The sequence below is a fragment of the Malaclemys terrapin genome, chromosome 18 (assembly GCF_027887155.1).
Source record: "Malaclemys terrapin pileata isolate rMalTer1 chromosome 18, rMalTer1.hap1, whole genome shotgun sequence".
NCBI lineage: Eukaryota > Metazoa > Chordata > Testudines > Emydidae > Malaclemys > Malaclemys terrapin.
This window is the reverse complement of record NC_071522.1, coordinates 9043003-9062899: the sequence shown is the minus strand read 5'-3', so window position 1 is coordinate 9062899 and position 19897 is coordinate 9043003. Positions and strand designations below refer to the sequence as shown.

Sequence of the window (19897 nt, the reverse complement as noted above, 5' to 3'; positions counted from 1 at the left end):
GGGCTTCTGTTTCTTCAGTGAGAAAGCATCTCAAATACCTCTAGGTGAAACTTGGTGGAAACATTATGCATATTTTTAAAAATATTTACTAAATAATTGCTAACAAAACATCTAAAAATTTGACTACTCAGAGGCGATATTTTCAAATGTGTCTTCTGATTTTGGGATCCTTAGTTATGCTGTGCCCATTTTAAAACAGATTGAGGCACTCAGAATCAATGGACATTTCTGACAACACAGGCCATAGCGACGCACGCAAAATGCGATCCCATTGGGCACATAGCCTGCATTCATACTACACTCTTCTCACTTTAGGTGGAACTGATTGCTTTAACCTTATATAATTATGATAATAGTTGGCATTTCTAGAACATTTTCCACCTGAGTCTGTCAAAGTGCTTTACAAACACACAAACAGGTGGGTTTGCCTGAGTAAAGATCTGAATTAGGCTGCACGAGATACCTTTTGAGGTAGTTGTTGTTATCCCCATCTTCAGGGTAGGAAGCTGCAGCACAGAGAGGTCAAATAGCTTGTCCAAGGTCACACAGTGAGACAGTGGCAGACTAGGGAAAAGAATCCAGACTTCCAGCCTTGTGATGTAATCACTGGACGATGCTTCTTTTGGATTTGTGAATTCCATGCAGAATCCTGGTGTAAAGAAGTTAGAAACTAGCTCTGTGTGTGTGTGTGTGTGTGTGTGTGTGTGTGTGTGTATATATATAAACAGGAAGCCCTGATTCTGCAAACACACGTGTGCTTAACATTGGTACCGTGAACAGACTGGGGCTGTGGGTTGCATAGACATGTTCGGCACTACGTGTTCTGATTCACATCTTCTCACTTGACAATGAAATCTGATTTATTTTAATAGGTCACAAACTTTTTTTTTCTTTTTAAGTGAAGTGTCCCCCTCCTCACCCAATTATTTCCTTCAGGCCAGTAAAATTATTTGTTAAAGGAGAGAATAGAAAGGGTGATGCTGGGAAGAGCAGAAAGCCCTCATCCACGTCTCTGCCCTCATTTGGGGGGTGGGGGAGTGTCTGATCTTGCAGCCGCAAGCAAAACTGGCACTGTAGCAGATGGAGATTTTGACTGAGAACAGACTCCAGCAACAGGCCTTTGGGGAGTAATTTAAAGCGATGATGACGTGTTGTTTCTATTTCATTAGCCGTCAGAATCTGGACCCATGTGCTAGGTGCTGCATGAACTGATACAAAGATAGGACACTTGCTTTGGAAGATCTTGTTACAATAAGCTCTTTATAAATCTTATTTCTCATTTGTGTGTGTGTGTGTGTGTGTGTGTGGACTATTCCCTTCTTTTAAAATGTCTCAAACTGGACACCCTTGCATCAGTTTTTTTTTTTTTTGGGGGGGGGGGGTGTCACTCTGATTAGCAAGGGCTCCAAGACAGGTTGCTTTAACTACAAGGTTGTTCTCATTTATTGTAGACTCCAAGACGATGAGCAGCTGCTCCTCCTGTATTTCCCCCCCCCCCCCCTTTTGCAGGCAGCTGGGCTCCCTGGCATAGATGGACCATGCTACAGCCGAGCGAGGTTAGGAGCCTTCTCTCCAGCCCTGCGAAGAGGCAGCTGAAGGATCCAGGTCACGGTCAAACAGTGTGTGAGCAGTTTGGGGGGGGGGAGAAGGGGGGGGAGAGGGGCAGTGCTGAGACTGATGACGTCCTCCGAATGGGTTACATTACGTTCTAGAACTCCGCCCCACGTGCGTTCGGGGGAGGGAGGGAGGGAAGCGAAGGAGGAGGGAGCAGGAGATGGAGGGAGGAGAGGATGGTAGATGGGGGGGAGGGAAGGAGCTGAGCTAAGCTGATCCCACGTGTGACGGATCTGGCTGCTTCCCCGGCTCCTCTCTCCAGTAATATTCTCTGGTAGGAGAAGAAGAAAAAAAGAGGGGGGGAGGGTGGTGGGGGTTTCTTCAGGGGCTTTCGCTCTGCGCTGCTCAGGATCACTGTGGGTTTTTGCAGACATGGAGGCAGATGGGAGCCAAGCTACCTCTGGAAGCCCAAACGACTCCCAACACGACCCTGGGTAAGTTTACCCCCCCCCCCATTCCCACTTGATATGATTTCCTTGGCGGGGGGGGGGGGGAGGAGAAGAATAAGAGAGAGCCCCGAAGGCAGAGCCATGCCGGTGCCCCCGTGTCCCTGAGTTGCTCACCTTGGGTGGGTTGCACTGAACTGCCCCCCTCCCTCACCCCTCCTCTCCTCCCTTCTTCCCCACCTCCTCTCTTCCCCCCGGCGCGCTCCCTCACTCTCTCTTCCTTTCAGCTTTTGTAAGTTACACGTCAAAATGGCCGATCTGACATCTGTGCTTAACTCTGTTCTGTTTTCTTCTTCCAGTAAAATGTTTATTGGAGGCCTGAGCTGGCAAACCTCACCAGGTAAGGGACAGGGTGTGTGTGTGTGGGGGGCCCACCACCCTCACCCCTGGCTGCTTTATTGCTCTTTGTTATCCCAGTGCAGTTACCTCTCCCCGTTGGGGTCCCCCCCTCCGCAACACACACACACACACTTCTCCTGAACAAGGTTGTAGATCTGTATTTTCCCCCCCAAATAGCAAAGCCTTTGTCGAGTCCTCTATTCGACCTTAAATTGTGTGTGTGCGCGCGCCTTTAAAAAGAAATGAAAAACACCCCCCCATCCATCCCACCACAAATTAAAACTCCTTGAGTGATCAGAATTGCATTTGCTTTTATTTCTCTTCTCCCCTCTCTCTCTCTCTCTCTCTCTCTCTCTCTCTCTCTCTCTCTACAGATAGCCTTAGAGACTATTTTAGCAAATTTGGAGAAATTAGAGAATGTATGGTCATGAGGGACCCTACCACAAAACGTTCCAGGTAAATCCTCCTCTTTTTAATTTAATTTGTTTTACAATCAAAGTTTTAAAGTTTGTGTGTGTGTGTGTGTGTGTATTGTCTGTGCAAAAGTACCTAGGAATATGTATATACATTTTTAATTGAAAATGATTTTTTTCATAAACTTTCCCATCCCCTAAACAAAATGCTGAAGACTATTGATTGTGACCTGTTTATATGATTCTCTCCCCCCCCCCTTTTTTTGCACTGTCATTTTAATTACCCTTTCATCTTTTCATTAATTGTGGCGTACTCCAAATAGAACACAAATATACCTATTTTTGCTGTGTACTTTGCAGACCGTTGTATTTGTTTTTTAAAGTATCTTTGGTTTCCCCTCTCTCTCTAAGACGGTGATCACAACACCCCAGTCCGGTGTGCTCCAGTATAAAACAAAGCATGAAGAGGGGGTTGAAAGGTGAAGGGGAGGTGGGATTGGAGAGACCTAGATTATCTCCTCCCTCCTGAAGTTGAGATGTTTTTCAGGGGGAGTGGGCAGATGGGGAAAGGAAGAAACTGTTCTTTATTTTTATTTTTATTAGGTTTTTTTTTTTTTTTTTTTTGTCTAGCTCTTATGTTCCCTTCCCCCCCACCTTGTTCTTTGTCTCATTTCAGAGGCTTCGGTTTCGTTACGTTTGCTGATCCGGCAAGTGTAGATAAAGTATTAGCTCAGCCCCATCATGAATTAGATTCCAAGACGGTATGTTATGTGTGTTGTTGTTTTAATGTGTCCTTTATTTCCTGCAATGTTATGACTGTGACAGGCTTATTTAAAGGGACAGTGCCCTTTTTGTTTGGTTTGCTGGAGCTGCAGGGTTTGTTTGTTTGTTTTTAAACTCAACATAAAACTGTCCCTGAGCTAGATGTTCATTCTGATCATTTTTGAGATTTCACTTTTAACTTTGAAAAGCTGTCACTTTTTTAAAAAACTTTTTTTTTACCATAACTACAAATCCAGATGATAATCTTCCAGCCTCACAGTGAAATTAACAATATCATAGAGTAAAAAACTAACTTTTTTGGGGGGGCGGGGGGGAGTAGAGGAAGGGTGTATAAGTAAAATAGAGGCCACTCTTGGTAGGAACTTTTTTCTTTATTTTTTACACCTTATTGTAGAAGTTGATGATTTGCTCTTGAATGACACACATTTCTGAAGTTCTTCCAATCTTCACCTAAGTAGTTTTTTTTTTTTTTTTTTTTTTTTTGAGGGAGCGGGGAGGAGGGTGTTGTGAGACTTACAAGTTTATGTAGTAAAACATTTTGGGCTCCTTGGAGGAAAGGTGCTACCGAAGCACAAATAATAGATTATTTTTGAAAAGCTTTTCACTGTAATAAGTCCCCAGTGGATCATGCAGGAAAATGCTCAAGAGATTCATCCAATTTGTTACTTTTTTGCTTTTCTTTTTTTAGTATGTAAATTAAATGATTTGCCCCACATATTGCATTTTCAGTATTGGATCTGGCAGTGGACATTAAGTATTTATTCAGATAGGCCCTAGTTTTAATTCTTCTATCAGTGCCATGCCAAAAAGTGGAGTTTGGGTCTTGTTACTTTGTTTCAATTATAAGCCTCAGCAAACTTAGAAAAAAGGACACTAGTAAAGGTCATTATTGCTTTTGGTACAGTGCTGTCTGAAAAGGACAGAATTTTGGGAAGGGAAGAACCTTATTGGTTTAACTGTCTGGCAGAACATCTGCTAAATGTGTCAAGTGTTTTTGTTATTCGTAACTGTCTTTACGGTACATGTTTTGGATCTTAAATGTTTTCTTTCAACATGAGCGTTGATGGTTGGCGGGATTATGTTTTAATGCTGTTAAGACTTATTTTGTGATGAATGTAGCTAAGTAAAGAACAGAAGAACTGAACCTGACATGAGTGCATGATATTTTCATTTTTTTTAAACTTACATTTTAAAAAATAACCCTACAGAAGCAGGTGGAATGTAGTGTTTTAATTTGCCCAGCAAATTCTGCTGGGCTTGTCTGAACACGTAGCTCATGCTTTCACATTCCTTAATAATTTGATTTTAGGTTTAATCAGATATGGCAAGATAACTGATTCAACTGAACTCTGAGATTAAACTCTCACCAGATTTCTGCTGTACAACTGTATTCAATATAATTCTTTTTTAACAAAAAGAATAAGTTTAGATAAAAGATGAAGCAGGCAAAATTTCTTGAACTTGTTTAAAAAAACCCCAACAACCTAGAAGCTCCACCAAAATTATTGATGATTTTTTTTATCTCCTTCACTTAGCCCTAGATCACAGTTTAATCCCTGGATTGTATTTAATTTGCTCATGGGCAGGGGAAGGGCAAAGAAATAGACAAAAATAAACTTACATCAGATTTGATTATGCTGCAGTGATTGATTCTACTTAAACAGAACCCACCCATGAAAACAACAGCATATATCAAAAAGTAAAACCAACCAAGTTCTCACTCAGCCATTTATTTGTAGACATATGATAGTAACTGTTCTTTAGTTTAACATAGCATTTGACTCTGTTTCAACGTTCAGTACAGGAGGCAGATCAGATCGGTTGGGTATTGGCATGGAAACGGCGCTCTTGTTTACAGTTACGTTAAAAGCTTTGTTTAGGTAATGGCCATTCATATCAGAAATAGTATTATAGTCATTTCCTAGAGGACTTGTAGATACAGTAAGTAGAATTGTATCTAACTAACTAATTTTTTTTTTGGTAGAAGTTTTGCTTTGTTTTGCTGGTTGTTTCAATAGTTGACAGGGATGTGCAAAAGGTACGGATTTGCCATGCTGATTGTGTGTTCCCTTAAACATGCTAATGACATGTAATCAAAAGTTTTCCAATGAGAAAAATTAAGTTATTTGAACCTAATATTTTCATTGTGGTGTAAAGACCCCTTTGCTTTGAGAACTGGCCTCCGTAAACTTAGTAATATGCTTCAGAATTTGATGGCTGATGCAACTTTTTGCCAATGCCAAACTTTACAATAATGCCATTGTGGTGTGATTGGAGTCTATTTAATTATCTTTCTCTTTTTTGGTAACTTGTTTTTAAAAGCAAACAATATAACTTTGGAGGCTGATATAGAAATGTGCATAGTTGTTTCTGCCTTCAGGTATCTCAATGGAAAATCCACACCTGTTGTATTTCCCTGGTAGACAAGTACCTAGTCAGTGCTGAATATATTTGTAGATAATAATCTTTGTGAAAAAGGTTAGCTTTCTAGATAAAGGATTTGACTTTTTTTTTATATTTTTTTGAACAATAAAGTGGCATGTAATCACTCATTTCTCAGGTATATGTTAAAAAAGAAAAAGAACACTTCTATATAATATAGACAAATTAATTTATCAATTAAGTATTAAATGATTGTAACATTTACAATTTTGATATTTTAGTTGAATAAAACTACTGATACATAGTGACCTGGTGGGTTGCCTGTCAGTGACATCACCATAAGCAACATCTCCTCGTAGCATGAGTTTAAAAAAACTCAATTCCTTGTCCACAAAATAATCTTAAATTAATATTCCCTTAAAATAGTTTCTATTTCAAAATATCCTTTAACAAAGCCAGGATCTAAGTTTGAGATAAAAAAAAAAAAAGTAACTCTGGAAGCTGTTAAATGTTACTGCAGTTATACACACGGTTTTTCCCTTTAAATGATCCATTTTTCAAAACTTTTTATTAAGGATGTGCTTATGAGCAAATGTTGCTGAAAGAAGAGGAGGAAATTCAACAGCATATAGACCTTTCATTAATTTTTTTCTTTTCTTTAAAGATAGCAGTTTGAAGCATTATTTTGTTTACAACAAGCTATGAATCTGGTGGTGTGTATTTTTTTTGTTTAATACCTTGAATAGCAGGAAACAGTTGTCATTTAAAGCTGTCTCATTTTTAAGTTGCTTTAAAATTGCCAGAGAACTGAGGACATGCGTGTTTTTTTTTTTTAACTTATGAAGTATAATAGACAGTAAACCCTGCAACTAAAAATAAGGTATCCAGGGATGAAATTAGGGGTTTTTCTTATTTCTGTGGCGGTCAGCTTTCCCTTTAAGATTACTTTAGTTAGCTCCTTCATAGAAAGTCTGTATAAATCTTTTAAGAATGTGGTTTCTTCTAGTGTTAGCACTCGTGGTGGGTGGGTTTTTTTTGTTTTGTTTTGTTTTTTTGTTGATCCTTCACAGATTTTTTTTTTCTTTTTTTTTTATTGCCCACCTGTGTCCTTTGATGGCAACTGTAAAGCAAATCCGTTAGGAATTCAATTATAAAAAGTAATCTTTGCAGTTGTTTTAACACAATAGTTCTAATAATTTAAAAGTAAATAATTTGAATTAGTGTTTTGTATCTTTTTATTTTGAGAGGGGATGGGGAGTTTTGTTTTCTTTTTGAACAAACTTGCAGATTAAGATTGATCCAAAATGGAGTCCATCTCTATACAAATCTACAGAATATGCTGGTAATATTTAACATCCAGCTCTTGTTGGAGAGGCACCGGCCCCAAAAGTAGTACAGAGCATCTTGTGTACCATGTAAGTTATAGTATAGAATGCACTATAGCTCATTTATGGATGAGATCAATTCAGTCCTACTCTAAATCTGACCATAGTCCGTTAGCTCCTGAGTGGCTCTAGAAGATCCAGTGTGCTGAATTTTAAGCCTGAGAAATGAGGGATTAATAATTCAATGGTTTAAAAAAATTAGCATGTTGATTTTCCCCTTTCTTTTCCCTCAGATTGACCCTAAAGTTGCATTTCCCCGACGAGCACAGCCTAAGGTAAGTAGGAGGATCAATAATAGGATTTTAGGCACACAGAGAGTCATTGTTGCCAGGCAGTTCAGGTTTCAAACAGGGAATTGGCAATGAAAGCTTTTAAAGCTGGAGCGCATGGCGTCTTAAGGGTATCAGCATATGGCTGTGAAACTACAGGAGAGCTGCTTTGTGCGATATTACATGTCTCCAATTTAACTATCTCCTTACAGAGTACCAGTCATTTGTGCCAGTCTGAAGGAGTCTTAGCTTTTTCTCATCGTAATGGGATAGCATTGCTGTGTTACTTACAATTGTTACAGTATTTTGTACCATATCTTGCTACAGTATTTATGAAGAGTGTTTGGTTTAAGTGCAGGGTTTCTTGCTCATTTCAGGCTGAACTTTGAACTCCTTGTCTTTGATGGATGGGAATAAATCTCTGCCCTCATGCTTTGCGAATTTTCTTTTGTATAACTTTTGAGACGTGTTTGGGCACTAATAAGTGATGGGTAGCGAGTTCTTGATTGGTATGAAGCTCTGAACTTTTATGAGCATTGGGTATGCCTTTGCAAGAAGATGAACAAAGAGCTTTAAGTCTTTTATCCTACTAGTCTTATTGGATAAGTGACCTGCTCCTTATAGGGCATACTTAGTTATAATGTGGTCAGTTTCCATCTTGGGACAGACACTTTAGCCATGTGCAGAGAAGCTTTCATTTGCATGCTATCTCTGAAATAAATATATCTTGGTACTATTGGTGCTGGAGAACCTGTTTGTGGAATTGAAACAGTTTTTACTATTTAGAACTGTGTTTAGCAAAAGCGGTAGATCAGTTTTTCAAGTTCCAATATGCAATCAGTTAACTTGACTTTAGAAGTCTGAGTCTGAAAGAGAGTTTCTACAGTTAGCTTTCCTCTTTTTTGCTTTGTCTTCACTGCAAAAACTTAATTCAAAGGGTATACAACATTGATCTACATTAAAATCAACCTGGATTGCTTCTGTATTCTGTTACGGTACTGCCCCGTCATTAAGAAGTGGGGGTGGGGAGCGAGGAGAATAGGAAGCAATACAAGCTAAAAGGGAATAGTGGTTGAAATTAGATGGGGAGAGACTGCCTAAACAAGTTTAACTTAATATTTTTATTGTACATAATTCCTCATGAGAGCGAGCAATTTAATAGTGCATGAAGCTATAACATTATATGCTGTATAAAGCACACATCCAGAAAAAACTCTCTAATTTAACAACTCTGGGCATATAGCAAGAGGAGTAATAGCAATTTAAAAAAAAAATACATGCAGAAATTAAAACTAAACAAATGTACTTAAACCTTTCCTTGAGGGCTCTTACTTTCTTAAGATGTAGCTAATGCTAATTAGTGACAAAAGAGGGGGCTGGCTTATTTCTGTACTAAGCAAAGAGTTTTGTGTTATGTAGGGTTTGATAGCTTTGGGATTATGTTGTTGGAGTAGTGTTGTTTCACACAGTGCATTCCTTAAAGCTACAGAAGTCCTAACTAGTCTTGAAATTAAGTTCTGAAGGTAGTCTTGCCTCATAATATTTCCCCTGAACCATTTTTTTTAAACATCTTTCAATTTCTAATTGTTTTCTGTTACCAAAGCTGTCTGTACTTTCCGTATTGTTTGCAAAAGCTTGTAATGATGATAAACTTTCCCATAAGACTTCCTCTCAAAACAATGACAAATGAGCGTTATGGATCTGAGTGAGTTAATTTTTGATTGTTGCCAAAAATATTCTTCCACATTAAAGATCTGAATGCAAAATCAGGTCATCTTTGCAAAGTAGATTTAAAAAAAAAAAAACTTTTTTTCTTGATAGTAAACATCTCTAAGTTATGGGGCAAATGATGGAACATATGTAGGCTTCCACTCTTAGCATGAAGCCACCATGTATGGAAAGATAAGCATATTTTGCCTACGTCTAATCCTGATTTTTATTCAGACCTCTTTAATAATGGATTCAAATTTTTGTTTAGCAGATTGTTTTTTAGTTTTTCTTAAAAAAGGGCTTAAAATTAGAAGGAAACATAGTAAATTAGTTGTAATAAAGAACAGATTTAATATTAGTGCTGTCATAATATTTTTGTATGTCTTACAAATAAAAACCTGTTTTGACCTGTTTTTTAAAATTAGCTGTTGAATGAATTAAGGCTTTAGAATTCAGCAATTCGCCTATCCCAGTTGAGCAGTAAATGTTCAGTGTTAAAATGCAACTGTACTTCAATCTAATTAACTAGTTGATGCTTGAGTCCATAGAGATTAATGCCATTAATGAAATGTCTATCTTTTTGTGAGTTTTTTTCTCAGTAGTTCATCTTCCTGTTATGTTTAGTATCATATTAATTCTTTTTTGAAACAGAAGCTTTTTGCACTCTAAAGTGATTATTGTTGAAATATATTGGTGGAAGCTAGGTACTTGAAATGTTTCCCACTCTCAGTCACAAGTAGCATGTAGCAGTGCTTTCCTCACTCCTCTCTCAGTAGGCCTTTTGACCTGCCGAGCCAACCTTCAGAGGTGGCATGTTGGACTGTTTAAAGAGTGAATTTACTGTTTACGTTCTGTCAGCACAGAGATGGCCAATGGTAACATTAGGATTATGTGCAACCCTTTGCCAGTTCACGTACTTAGCTTATTTCCGCACTTAAATTATTTGTGCGTCTACAAATTATTTTTTTAAAAGTTTTTTTTCCCTCCCCTCGTGATGCTCCAATCAAATGAATGTTTAGAGATGGCCAATTGTTGTCTTTCAAACAGGGTTGTGATAACACACTTTCCTTTGGCTCCCTTACCTATGACTTCAGGATTTGACACCTCAGTGATGATGCAGATTGGTGACTGAGCAAGAAGTGGCAGGCTGTAACAGCTGAAAATGCTTCTCCTCTTTTGTAGAATGACCGTAGCAGATCTCTAGGCATTTGCCTCTGATGGATTACACCATAATGTGTAATCCTACTCTTCTTGTGAACGCTAGGGCAACTTGCAACCATTGTTTTAAGAAATTTTGCTTCAGGAGTTTAAAACTTGTTGAGGCTATAGAATATGGCTAATACTGAGATGGAGGAAATATACATATACAATCTTGCAGTTGCTGCTGTTACCAGGTAAAAATTCTGATGAACTTCCAGCTTCTGAAAGGAACATTGCAATAGTGGAGCATTTCTAGCATTACTAACCTGAAAATCTTTTAAAAAGAAAACAATATGTACACGGGAGAAAAAAGACCAAATTCTTTCATTCCTGGTGTTAACAATCAGGGCACTAACAGTTGAGGGTTTTTATATATAATATATTAATGCACACAATGTGCTCCCGTTTTATCAAAACCCTATTATCCCAACCTCCTCATTATCCAAATCTCTTCCTTGTTCCCTGACAGACCGGCCCACAAAACAAATGCCTGTGTGCAACCCCCCCAGTTTGCCACCCTGCCCAGCTGTCAGCATGCAATTCTCGGACACCTGTGCCCAGTTGCCTGCATGCACATCCCCTGCCCACACCTTATCTCTTGGTCTGTTCGGCATCATATTTTGGGCTTTGGCTGCTGCAGCGGCCCCCTGGGGACTGCAGCACTGGGATGCCCAATTCCCTTTTCAGAAGGGCCTCTGTGCTCCCCGGGCAGCCTGCAAGAGCCAGGGCTGGGGCGTGCACCCAGCTGAGCAGCTGCAGGAGGAGCCGGGGTGCTAGGGAGTCTGTTGCCTTGCTGGTATTGCACATGTATAGTGACCGCAGCGAAGTCCAGCTGTTTCCGATGGAAAGGCAGAGCATGTTCGACGCCCTCTTGATTATCCAAACGCCTGTTTATCTGAATAAAATCGATGTCCCCTGTGCTATTCAAATAAACAGGAAAAGTGTGTGTGTGTGTACACATATGCAGATATTACTTTACTTTTTTTTTAAGTGGCGGGGGATAAGATAACTATCAAATTTAATTTGCTGCTTCTGTATTTTCCAATGTCGGAGTCCTTCCTTGTCTCTCTTGGAAAATGTGTAAAGCGTTGTATGAAAAAGAGGCAGACAAGTTTCCAGTGGAAGCTTGACGTCAGTGGGGCTACTGATGGCAGTTATGTTATGTGCCCAAGCGTTCACAGGATCAGGCCCTAGGGCACAAATACTTAATATCAGGGTCCAGTGCTGCTTGTTGTGAATAGTCCTAGCAGGTGGAGTAGATTGGACCACTCGCCAGAGGGAAGATTACATATCAAAACACTATTGAGTGTAATCTGCTGATCTAAAAGTGTTAAGTTTTTCTGCAGTAGGTGGTCTACACAAAGGACAAGCCTACTGTTGCTGCCAGCTAGTGGAGTTACTCCTTTAGTTCAAATGGTAGAGGCCTACACTCTTGGTGCTGAATATCCTGTTGTCAACCCAGAGTGGAGGTCACTGCATTTTCAGGATTGTATTTCAAATTAAATAATGCCATCCACAGATGACCTGGACACATCATCCCAGATGACAGTTCAGTCGCAAAGCAGCGAAAAGATTTTGACTGGAGAGGATTTTGTGTGTTTGTCTGGATGCGCCAGGGAAGCATGTCTCATTTCAAGCTTTTAAGAGAGCGTTGAGTATAAATGTTTCTTTGTTAAAAGTAACCTGACACTGCCTTATTTCAACCTCAGATGCTAGTCAGTGGACAGATTGTCAGCTGATTTCTTGCTTTGAATTTCCATGTGCAAATGGGCATACAGGGTTCTGTGTGGGTAGGTAGTCTTCCATCTAGCCAAGTAAGCAGGCAGATCGCTGTCTGGGCATGTGGAATGTAAGTGTGCAATCAAACACACGCACCCCTCCATTCTGATTGAAAAGCAGAATTTTGTACCCTTCCCTTTCATTTGGATCATGTAAATATATTACACACTAATATATTTACTAGTTACTAAAAGCAGTAAGCTGGGAGCAAGTCTTGCCAGAATAAATATATAGGCTAGATTGTCAAAGCTGTCTAGGGTGTTTGGATGCCTACTTCCCATTAATTTTAATGGAAATCAAGTGTCTAAGTCCCTTGGACGGCTGTGTAAGTCCAAGCTGAATTGTCTGTGTTCTTACAAAGCATTCACCTTCCAGGGGCATTATGAGAGCCAAGCATTTGGTGGTGGTTCCTGTGAAGAGTTCAGGGTGCGAAAGGGGACTCCAGGCTGGGACAGAGGAGTGGGCTGTGGGGGAGGGGTGAGGGCTCTGACTGGGGCTGTGAGCACTGGGGTGGGGCTGGGGATGAGGAGCTCAGGGCTGGGGCAGGGGGTTGGCGTGCAGGAAGTGGTTGCAGGCTCCAGCTGGGGGTGCAGGCTCTGGGCTGGGATCGAGGGGTTTGGAGGACAGGAGAGGGATTAGGGCTGGGGCACAGGGTTGGGGCACGGAGAGAGGCTCAGGGGTGCAGGCGCCGGGCGGTGATTACCTGAAGCAGCTCCCAGAAGCAGATGTCCCTTCTTCAGCTCCTATATGGAGGCATGGCCAGGTGGCTCTGCATGTGGCCCCATCTGCAGGCACCTCCCCTGCAGCTCCCATTGGCTGCAGTTCCTGGCCAATGGGAGCTGCGGGGGCGGCACTTGGGGCAGGGGCAGCATGCAGAGTGGAGTCCCCTGGCTGCCGTTACGTAGGAGTCGGAGGGGAGCCATGCCGCTGCTTCCGGGAGCCGCCCCTGACCCTGCTCCCCGGCTAAGTGCGTGAGTCGGGCAAGCCTCAGACCCTGCTCCCCAGCAGGAGCTCAAGGGACCAATTAAAATGGCTGGTGGGCTGGATCCGGCCCACGGGCTGTAGTTTGCCCACCTCTGGCGTAGCCCATACACACCAAGTGTTGTGTCCTGTCTCCCCCTCTATTGACGGCTGGGCCACATAGAGTGGAGGATGATCCTGCAACAGCCTGGCCTGCTGGATCTTTTAGCTCTGGCAGTTGAGGCTCACGGTTTAAGATCCAGAAGTCCTAGGTTCAAATTCAGCTGCCGATGACCCACCCAGGTTTCAGCATTAGCCATGCTCTTTAATTCATTCCACCAGAGGGGAAAAAGTAACCGAGCAATGCATGGTGCAGCTTTGCATTTGGCAACATCTCCTGGGCTTTACAAGGGTGGGTTTTTTTTGTTTTGTTTTGTTTTGAGAAATAAACATTTCTTTTCAAGGTAAAACACTCCAATTGTCTATAATACCCAGAGACAGTTGTCTTGCGGATTCACAGCGCTGCCGCGGCTGTGCTCTCTCTCAGCGCTGCAAGTCCTCCACCTCTCCGAGGGGAATAGCTTGCAGCACTGCGAGCGAGCGTGCAACACTGCAGCCGCTGATTACACTGGCGGTTTACAGCGCTGCACTCACCGCGCTCGGGGGGGGGGGGGGTGTTTTTTCACACCCCTGAGCGCAGCAAGTGCAGCGCTGTGAATTGCCAGTGTAGCCAAGGCCTTTGGGTGTAATAGATGTCTCCCTGTTATCACTGCCTAAGGATGTCTTTTGTGTTTGTTTAGCTTGTAAGCTCTTGAGAGCAGGGACTGGGTTTTTGTTCTGTTTGTACAGCACCTGACACAAGGAGGTCCATGCCTAGGGCTCCTAGTTGCGGTGATGATGACAATATACTTATGTTCCCTTTGACTTGCTGCTAACCAGTTGGAGATGACTGGATTGGGTTCCTTTTTGGTGGGCTTATTCCTTTCCTGCCCTTTTCTATACCTTTCTGTCCCCTCCCCCTCCATTGTTTCTTCCAAGGCACTTTTTTCCCTGCACCAACCTTCGGTGAGGGTGAGTTGGAGACAGGGTGCGGAGGAGGGAGAGGTGAAGAGAAGCAGGGTGGCCAGTACCCTGGCATGTTTCACTCTGTCTCCAAATTGAGTACGTGTTGTCTGCAAAGTGCTCAGCCTTTTTCAGCCTGGAGGTAGATCCAGTAATGACTGATCTATAACTATCAAATTCATTTATTTGTCACTGCCAGTGACAGGCCAGTTAATGTAATGGATTTTTTTTTTTTTTTTTGGCTGTCGACTCCGGTGATTTTCTCCCAAATGTTGTGAAATCCAAGACATTAGTGGAATTTGACTTTTTTTTTTTTTTTTTTTTTTAAGAGGAAAGTTATTGAAAAAGCATAACGAAGTATATGTTAGATAGAGGTATATGTTGAAGGAGGGAAAAAACAAGCTCTCTGCCTCATTAATGTCTATCTAGATGCCCTTTCGGTTCCTAGTATTTATTTATTATGTTACTATATTTCAGCTTTTACTGCTTTTAAGTAGGAAGGTGTTCTGGGTCATGTAGTACGGGGAGGGAAGACACTTAAACAGAGTCCATCAGCTTAGAAAATCACAACTTCTGTCTGAAAATGTTTTACCTGCTGTTGTTACAAGTAACAACTAAGATTGCTAGGGCCCTAAATTAGAAGTCTGTCCCTGTTTAGCAAAGAAATTGAGCACATGCATAAATCCCATTTAAATCTGTCAAGCACGTGCATAAGTACTTTGCTGAATCGGGGTGGATTTAAAGAGCACTCTTAAATGGAATTGTTGAACTGGGGAGCCTAGAACGGGGATTAGAAGATTACTTTTGTGCAATTGACAGTACTTTGTGTATAGTCAGTTTCATGACTTCTCTTGTAAAGTTGTGATTAGTTTCACTTGTTTTCGGTGGGTCTCACCCAGAGAGAGATGTTTATTAAAACGGGGGCAGGGGAGGAGTGTTGTTGGAAAACCACAAAAACTGGCAATCTGATGCAGGGGTAGATGGTGGTATCTGATGCTCCTTTTAATTTTTTAAAATAATTGACTAGGCTCTTTTTTTAGCCTCCAATCCTGCAGACACTTCCCATTGTGCTAAGCCCTGTACAAACACAGAACTAAGAGACGGTCCCTGCCCCAAAGGGCTTCCAATCTAAGTGTGAGACAAGAAATGGATACAGACAGATGGGGGAGTGTAAGGAAACAATGAAACAATAGCAGTCAGCATGACAGGCAGCACACTTTAATCGCTTGAATAGTTCCATTGACTTCAATGGGACTATTCATGTGGTTGAAATGAGACCCATGCTTTGCTTGTTTGCAGGGATTGGAGTTTGAGAATGTAAGCTGTTTGGGGCAGGGACTGTTATGTTACTAATGTATGCCCCAGTCCGACTGAGGTCTCTAAGGTACTAGTGCAGTACAAATTCTCAAGTAGACCAGGTCCCTTTAATCCAATCAATATGCAATATCGATACATTCACTTCAGACCCTAGGGTTTCACTGATTCCCCTCTCTCCTGGGTTCTTTATCGCCTGAAGTGTTGCCTTTATTTTTCTTGATTGTAGAGAAAGTTTCAAGAATGTACTGAATCACTCCTATCCTGCTCCGTGTTGTTGGGCTTTCCTAGATATCTACACATGGCTGTATTGTTGCAATCCAGTAGCTTTAATTTTTATTTACGACCAGGCTTTGTAAACTGATTACAAAGCAAGGCCCTCATCCTACAAAGATTTGTGCGCATGCTTAGCTTTACAGTCTCTGAGTAGTCCCATAAAACGTAGTGCCTAAAGTTAAACGTAAGTCTGTGTTTGCAGGATGGCGGGTTAAGTGTGTGTAGGCAGGGATGGGGGGGAAGGAAGGAAGGGGTGGAATAACGGAGCTAGAATGTTTCTACCCTCTCCATCCCCCAAGCAAAGACTTGCATTAATTTCCCAAAGATTCCTGTGTACAATAGAGAAGAGGCTTCAAGCTGACTGAAGGGGCAAAGGTCCAAGAAAACTACTGTAGCAAAAACTGATGCTGAGTGACGGTAATGAGGGGACCAGGCAGGTGGGAGGGAAAATGGCGTGGGGGCAGCAGAGACTAATACCTAGTGAATTAAGTAGTTCCCATGATTTAAAGTTGTGAAGGCTTGCCGGGTTTGTTTTTCTCTGTGTGTGAATGGTCAGAGATGGGACTGACCTCATTTCCACCCCTGGATCCAAATGCCACAGAACTTGGGCAGAGTTCTGGTATGGATCCTGGCTTTGTGAGTCAGTTCCATGTGTGATAGGAAAGTTTGTGTTCTTTAGCTAGGGCTTTTGGTTGATTTGAAACACAAAATCTTGGACACGTCCCTTCAGTGCCCCCTCTTAGACTTGCTAATAAGATTCCCCGCCTCCTTCAAAAGCTTTGGTCACAAAATCAATAGGCATTTTCCCATCTATATTTTATATCCCCACTACCTGTCTTAGCTTGAATTTGTTCCATGGGTCAGTTTTGCATCAGGGAGGAGGATGAGGGACATGAGACAAGAAGATGCTCTGAAAATTCCAATTCCATATCCAAACTAAAAGGCCTGACAGATTTTTCAGCTCTTTAAATGCTGAAGCAAACAGAATGCCTCTTAAATAGAGACCTGCTAGGAGACTTCGTAACAATTGCTGTATAAATATTTAGTTTTTCAGAAACTTTCTGAAGGACAATTTCAGGTAGTGTATAACTGTGCAAAGAGGTTAAAAGAAACCAACCAACCAAGCTGAGCTTTCGCTCTGTGTCTGTGGATGTCTCAACCCTGTGTTGTGACTTAGAGATCGTGTCCAGCGCCTGCTTTGTTGAAAAAGCTTGTCCGTTTAAAAGCCTTAGCAACAGCAAATGTTTTTTTCATTGGTCACACTAGTGGAATAGGCCAGTGCTGGAGAGGGTGGTGGTGGGGAACACGTCATGAGCAGTTTTTTCTGTTGCGCTTGCTAAAAGAATTGAAAGTTCTTGTGAGAATAAGCCCTTCTCAGGCACAGTCTACCAGCATGCAGCTTGCCTTTTGGGCATGGGCATGTTCTGAACCACTTGTCTCTCCTCCACCCTGAATCTGTGGTCTGTAACAATAGTATGCTGATATTATTATTCTACATTTATATAGCACATCTGGTGCAGGAGGATTCCAAAGTGCTGCAGATGAATAGAAGAAATGCTTTTCTTGCCAATGAAATGGCACCACTTCTGGGGCTGGGCATAGCAGATACTCCAAAGCCCCTCACTACACTACACACATGGTGAAGCTAGGAAAGGAAGGAAAAACAAAATAAAACTGAAGGTGGAATTGAAAGTTGTACACTGTGCAAGTCGTACTCAGTTAGAAGCTTTTTTGTGGGTTTGTGGACATCAGCTGCACTGTCTGCTGAGGAACACACATTTTGCATATAATGTCTAGACCCTGGGATTCTCTAGAGGGCTTAGCACTCAGTGGGGAGGAAAGTTCTATTTAACTATATTACAGTAGCATATGGAGGTCCCAACTGAGATCAGGCCCTACTGTATCATACAGAGACATAGTAAGAGACCATCCTTGTCCCAAAGGCGAAAGATTGGAGGGGAAACAGGAATGGAGGCAGTTAGGAGTCTAAATACCTTTTGAGGCTCTAAGCATGAGTATCTTGCTCAGGGTCGCATGGCATAGCTGGGAATAGAACTCTGATCTCTTGAATGCCAGTTCAGTGCTCTAGCCTGTTCTGCCTTTTTCTGTATTGTATGTTTGATATAGGCCATACCTATGGGGAGATCCTGTGTCCATGAGCAATGGACTGGAAATGCATTAAAGAAAACTGCACCAAGCTTAAGCCATTTCTATCATTACTATGGTGCCGGGGACTGAATTGATTGAAATACTCAGTTTAAAAAAAAAAATCAAAAATTTATGCTTAGGGCCAAAGCTGTTGCCGGTGTTGTGTTGGGCTAAGTGAGTTGTAACTGTTGGAATCACGAGGTTGGTGGTACGACTGGGTTTCTGAACAGCTGCAGCGGCAGTGAGGGAAATTAGATAAGGGTAGGGTAGACCAGAGCAGTGTGAAAGGTAGTTTGTGGTATGAGTTATGGCTAATGCTTATCACGTGGTACTTACAAGCTAGTGCAGAGACTGGGGAGATGGGTTTGCACCAGTTGAACTGAAAGAGTGGGGGGAGAATAACTCAAGTAGTGGTGCATTGTGATGTGGGGACAAATCCAGTCCCCCACCTGAGTAACCACGGCGAGGGGGGGGGAAGGGGGGGTACTGTCTACACTGAAGTCATGGGGTAGCTGTAGACACACCTGTGCTAGCTGTAATCTGGCTAGTTTGGGTACCAGAGCAGTGAAGCCGCAGCAGCAGGGTCTTCAACATGGGCTAGCTGCCTGGGTAATCACCTAGGGTTCTGGGCGAGCATGTACAGAAGTCCATGAAGCCCCTTATTGCTCCGGTACCGGAGCTAGCTAGATTAAAGCTATCTTGTGTACACTGCAGTCACACTCTAGACATAGACGTGCCCTAAAGGTGAGCGCTAGAGAGATGGAGAGGAGGAGGCATGCTAAGGATGCTGGGTTTTCTGACCATGCTATGCCCCCTGGAACTGAGCTGTGGGCTACATGGGGCCACGCCTTCTACCCCCATAGGCTGACTTCTGGAATCCAGCTTTTTCCCTTGTCCAGCAGGACCACACCACTTTCACTGCATGGTGTCTTGCCATCTCCACATGCTGTAGGGGAGGGTAGCTGTAGTCTGTTTTGTTTTATGCAAACCAGGGGTTATCCCCTAGCCGGCCTGAGTTTGGGTGTCTTGATGCACGGAGCACTGGAAACCGATTACATCATAGTTGTTTGTCCTAGTTTTCCTTTTGGGTATCAGAGTGGGGATTTTCTGGCATAGTCAGTCCAAGATTCTGGTGGGTGGAGGGTTGCGGTGGTGGAAGGGAGTGAGAGAGATTTTTCTTGCCGTGGTATTTGTATGTTTTTAATTCCTGACTCAATTAGTTTCATGAACTGTGATCAAAGCGGGAGGTTACAGTGGTGCATTGAGCCCAGCAAGTTATTTACCAAGGAGCAGTAGTCATCTTCTTGTAGAATGGATTTTTTTCTTTGGCCAAATCAGCAATGCCATTAATTCTCCACATGAAGTAAAAGGCTAGCTGACAGTCCTTTAGAGCGAAGATTCCCCCAAAGTTTTGTGAATGTGGCTTTGATTTCATTGGAGTTACAATTAATTAAAAGTCAGCTTAGATCTCTGAATCTGTTTGACAGGTGTCTCCAGCAGTTACTTTCTTTTCCCTCTCAATCTTATGTCTATTTAAAAAAATGCTTTAATAAAAAATAAAAAATAAAATCAATGAGCAGTTACCCATCCAAAGGTTTTAATGCTAAAGAACCTAAGACTTTATGGGAACTTTAATTACAGACATAAACTGTGATTATCTATTTTAGATACTTTTATGGCCTCTCTCGCTGTACTATCTGAGTACCGGATACTGCAGAGAACATGTATAGAACTTTATGTAGCTGATGCCACATGTTAAAGATCTCTTGCAATGTGTGGAAAGTAAAATAAAAATAACGAGGCAAATAATTACAAAA

The 19897-nt window shown here is 41.9% G+C and overlaps 1 protein-coding gene across 14 annotated transcripts in view; it reads left to right on the top strand.

The window, feature by feature from the left end:
• The first annotated feature begins 1802 nt into the window (after positions 1 to 1802).
• Positions 1803 to 19897, top strand: part of MSI2 (musashi RNA binding protein 2) — a 401448-nt gene continuing 383353 nt past the window's right edge. For 10 of the 14 annotated variants that reach the window (XM_054008327.1, XM_054008328.1, XM_054008330.1 and 7 more), the window contains exons 1-5: positions 1897 to 2048; positions 2360 to 2400; positions 2774 to 2855; positions 3489 to 3573; positions 7596 to 7637. In XM_054008327.1, the coding sequence (XP_053864302.1) occupies positions 1987 to 2048; positions 2360 to 2400; positions 2774 to 2855; positions 3489 to 3573; positions 7596 to 7637 (312 nt within the window). In that variant the 5' untranslated portion in view covers positions 1897 to 1986. The other 4 variants (XM_054008333.1, XM_054008325.1, XM_054008322.1 and 1 more) reach the window with 3 other exon arrangements.